Below are 4,875 nucleotides of genomic sequence, written 5' to 3' on the forward strand. Positions count from 1 at the left end.
GAGAGCGACCCATTCTTTCACAAATGTTTGTAAAAACAGTCTGCATGCCTAGGTGCTTGATTTTATACACCTGTGGCCATGGAAGTGATTGGAACACCTGATTCTGATTATTTGGATGGGTGAGCGAATACTTTTGGCAATATAGTGTATGTTTCATAATCTGAGCATGAAAGTGAACTTTCTTCTTCACGGATCGATCTTACGGATGCTTCTTACTTTCACAGTGAAATTCTTTGAAAGTCCCAGTTTGCTAAGTTGCTCTTCAAGCTGAAAAATGTGAAATAAATCCTGTAAGTGCTGTGAAAATCTTTTACATGTAAATAAACCACAACTAATCAATTGCCAATGAATACTCCTTCAGCATGTTGGACAACAAAGACTTTTTTTGCTACCTAAATTGCTACACATGATCTACGAGATAAGCATAATGTAGTGTTTAATTGACAATAATGGCATTTAATGACAACATTTAATAACATGTAATGTTTACTAGAACTGCATCAACATCTGTCTGTTTCAGATTAAGAATCAGGAATGTTTACTCACTGTCATCAGCACAGATCCAGCAAACTCAGGGTATAAGAGATTTTTATTAGATCTGACTTTCAGTCGCACTCCCATCACAGCTCCTGTGATATAGATTTTGCATTATAATCAATAAACACATTCATGTGTATGCTTTCCATATGCAAATTTACATGCACAGTGTTATGCAGCATGTTTGTTCCTCATATGTTAATGAAAATGTCATTAAATGAAATAAAAAGTATAAACTAAATAAATTTATAAATACACTGTATGGCCAAAAGAATACTGAGTGTTTCCACCTGCAAATTTGGATACACACAATTGTCTAGAATGTCTAGAATCTAACTTTACTGGAGCTAAGTGGCCCAAAAATGATTCAGCATGACAAAGACGCTCCATCCATTGGCTTCCTGTAGCTATCTGCATCAAATTCATGGCCTTGATGTTCACATATAAGATCTTGTCTGGAACAGCATGCCCAGAGCTCAACACTCTCCTTTATGTTTTGAGGTTTATGTTCCCTCTGATCAGTTAACAACTGCCGTCTGCTGATCTTCTCTTACACTAGCTCTTACACCTCTACTCTATTCACTTTGCTCCTCTAGCACTCAATTAAAAATCTTCCATGGTAGCACTACTTATATTGTCCTCTGCATGATATATCGCTTTGCTTATATTACCTCATATGTTGCAGTTCCATTTGAATAAAACATAATGTAAATGTAAAAGTAAATGTAAAATTACCCCCTTGAAAAGAACCCCACTAAACAACTTTGTAATAAAATGGAACAGCATCATTGCCTTTGACCTCACTAATATTCTTTTTGGATGTATGAATAGCCCATATCGGTGTGATGGTCAAGTGTCCACATCCTTGTGACCATATAGTGTATTAGAAAAACAATGGTTAAAATGAATAGTTTTTAACATTGACTTAATAAACTATTGAATCTAATGTAGGACAGGATCACAGATATTTTATTAAGGGTTAAGAACAATCACAATAATTCTTTACTCACCTGGAGTGAATTCTGCCAGAAAAAAAGTAAGACAGAGTTAGAATTAGAAAGCACCTGGAATGCACAGACAGCTGCTGCTGTTGAATTACAATAGCATGTCTTTCATTTAGTGGCCCCTGGACTGTATTCTAACATGTGAGTTGTACAGATATAGTGTTAGGTCATAGATTGCATTTTATTATTTTTTCTACATTTACATTTCTGTTTTTTGGTATACGCCCTTATCCAGAGCAACTGACATTTTTATCTCACTTTATACAACTGAGCAATCGAGGGTTAAGGGCCTTGCTTGGGGCCCAGCAGTGGCAGCTTAATGGATCTAGGATTTGAAGTCACAACCTAATCAGTAGTCCAATACCTTAACCATTAAGCTACCACATCCCTTCTATTTCTACTACTCAGAAAGGATATAAACTCACTAAACAGTTTTCATCTGTCCACTGGCCAGAATGATCCACAGCTGTGCAGTGTTGATTTCCATATTGACCAAATGAATTCCAACCATTATCAGGTTCTGGTCCCTGTGCTGGAAACGCTGGTCTCCAATATGTAAAGGTTGAGTTGCTCTGATCTGACCATAATCGGTTCCTGTGCAGACCTATCCATACCTCATTGCTGTAAAGGATGCTAAATGTCATGATCTGCTGAAGTTCGTTCTCATTCCTCACACTGGCCAGGTCTATGTAATTTTCTCTGCAGTATCTCTGAGCTTCTTCCCAGGTCATGCTGTTATAAATCTCCACATATGTGTTTGTACCTAAGATTCAGAACATTGTGAAAATCACAATTTCCTACAGGCAAAAGCTGTATCATCATTAATATTCATTTCAGTATCAGCTAAAATAGCAGTTATCACCAGTGCGGAAATTGTCCCAAATACCCACATACATTATTTATCATTCTTACCATTATAACAAACAAATGCAATTCTGTCATCACATGGCCTGTCAAACCATTCCCCTAGGTTGTTCATGGAAACACACATCTCATTTCCATTGTAGTTATCAGGTTGATGGGACCATCCTCTGAAATCTTTTTCTCCCTCTTGACAGAAAGCATCATCATCTAGAGACCATCTCCAGCTGTCCAGATCATCATACAGTCTAATCCAGGCTAAACCTGAGTAGCTGCCATTTACTGTGTTAAGGAGTGTGTTCATTTCCTCCATGTTATCAGTAGTAGCCAGGTCAGTGTAATTCTCTCTGCAGTATCTCTGGGCTTCAGTCCAGGTCTTATTCTCATTAACAAAGTAATACTGATGCAAGGATGCTGATGGCATTGCTAAAGAAGGTAACAAAAAATGTTATTTATAACTTTTGTTCAAATACATTGGCAGTGGGCATTCACTGAATATATATAACATTATAATAATGTTATTAGTGCTATGATCAGACACTCTACAGATGTTGAATTTTTTCAAATCAACAAACAAAAATCTACTCACTGCTGTAACAGAGGAATGGAAAACCTTCACTACAGTTTTCATCTGTCCATTTCCCAGAATCATTAAATGACAGCAGTACAGGATTCATTCAGTGCATAATTATCTGGTTGTCCAGGTTTCCAGTTGCTGAAAGAAGAGTTGCCGTGGTCTGACCAAGACCTGGTTTTGTACAGGCCGATCCAAACAGGGTAATTAAAATAATAATAATTATAATTATAATAATTGTTATAATAATAATAATTATTATTATAATTATCTGACTGATGTAATAATAATCTGATCTTGTGATTCCCTGTCTCGTTCCTCACACTGGCCAGATCTGTGTAATGTTCTTTGCAGTAGCTCTGAGCTTCAGTCCAGTTCATGGACTCTTTAATCAAAACATAGTTTTCACTGGCATTCACTCTACCTAAAAGAGATTGATGCAATATATAAAACTGTAAGTGGAAAACTGTAGTTTTACTTGGAATATGTTGTATGTAATTGCTTCTAAAGCTATTATAACTTCTATAGCTAATATATAATTATGTATTATATAATTAATACATAATTGCTTTTCTTACCATCGAAACAAATAAAAGGACGTGTAAGAGAACAAGAGGCCTCCCACCAGTCTGAAGAGTAACTCGAAAAATATGCACATAGACTGTTCCCATTCCAGTTCCTTTGTTTGTTTATATACCAGCTTCTAAAGTCTCTCTCTCGATTCTTGTAGAAAGAAGCATCATCCAGAGACCATTTCCAGCTGTTTAGATCATCATACAGTCCAATCCAGGCTGAACCAGAATAGATACCACATGCTGTGTTAAGGAGACTCTTCACGTCTTCCATATTATTAACGGTGGCCAAGTCAGTGTATTTGTCTCAGCAGTATCTCTGTGCTTCAGTCCAGGTCTTATTCTCATTAATAAAGTGATACTGGTAGAGGGAACATGAGGATGCTGTGCAGGATTCTTTAAAAGACAGAATAACAAAATTTTCTGCAGATTAGTAAAGATGTTGGTATTGTGTATTTACAGTATGATTTATAAATATTATGTGGAATGACAGAAACATTAAATTACCAATTACTAATGTTAGATTGCTGTAAACATGCTTTTGTGACAAAGCATTAAAGATATGTAGTGTTTTAGGAACCAAGAAAATAACAACTTTAATTTGTTCATATGAGAGATTTACATATCAAATTTATACTACTGTATTTTCAAAGTTACCTCACTGAACATGCTATGATTTGTAATTTCCTAAACAACTAGCTCAAGTCATACTGACCTTTTTTTTAACAAATGAATGAAATTTTTTGCTTTCAGTGTAAGTAAACTTTACACTGTGCAATAAGGTTTATTAAATGAACTCACTTTTATAGCAGAAAAAAGGGATTGTGGCTAAGCAGCTCTCATCTGTCCAGTAGCCTGAATCTGTGAGAGATACAGCAGTGCAGTGCTGAAAACCAAATTCCCAATGAACATTTGCACCATTGTCTGGCTGTTTAGGTACAGACGGAGTGGATGGTCTCCAGTTTTCGTACGTAGATTCCTGTTTGTCTGACCAGAGTCTGGTTCTGTATAGACCAATCCAAGCATTAGAGCCATGTGTGAGATTAAGGATTTGTTCGTTATCTGCTTGGTTCCTCACACTGGCCAGGTCTGTGTAATACACTCGGCAGTAATACTGAGCCTGTGTCCAAGACATGAGCTGATTATTGAATGTGTAACTTCCTGTTCCATTCCTTACTGAAACGATAACACATCAACAAAAACATATCAATAGCACATCAACAACAACAAAACAAAAATAATGACACAGTTAAATCCTAGTTAACTGATTATATATCCTCACCATCATAGCAAACAAATGGGAAATAATTGTTACAGACTCCATCAG

General features: G+C 36.2%; 1 protein-coding gene across 1 annotated transcript; it reads right to left on the bottom strand.

Annotated features, from left to right (window-relative positions):
• Positions 1–1,929: 1,929 nt before the first annotated feature.
• On the bottom strand, positions 1,930–2,821 carry LOC131369103 (C-type mannose receptor 2-like). Its single transcript, XM_058415545.1, has 2 exons — positions 2,454–2,821; positions 1,930–2,304 (listed from the first exon to the last, which is right to left on the bottom strand). The coding sequence occupies exons 1-2, from the start codon at positions 2,713–2,715 to the stop codon at positions 1,946–1,948; spliced, it is 621 nt and encodes a 206-aa protein (XP_058271528.1). The 5' UTR covers positions 2,716–2,821; the 3' UTR covers positions 1,930–1,945.
• Between the last annotated feature and the right edge of the window lie 2,054 nt (positions 2,822–4,875).

The sequence above is a fragment of the Hemibagrus wyckioides genome, linkage group LG18 (genome assembly GCF_019097595.1).
Source record: "Hemibagrus wyckioides isolate EC202008001 linkage group LG18, SWU_Hwy_1.0, whole genome shotgun sequence".
NCBI classification, from domain to species: domain Eukaryota; kingdom Metazoa; phylum Chordata; class Actinopteri; order Siluriformes; family Bagridae; genus Hemibagrus; species Hemibagrus wyckioides.

Coding starts and splice junctions, on each gene's coding strand:
- LOC131369103 (XM_058415545.1), bottom strand. CDS start 2,715: ATGGAGGAAATGAACACACTCCTTAACACAGTAAATGGCAGCTACTCA. Junction 2,305..2,453: donor TGCATTTGTTTGTTATAATG/GTAAGAATGATA, acceptor TCTGAATCTTAG/GTACAAACACATATGTGGAG.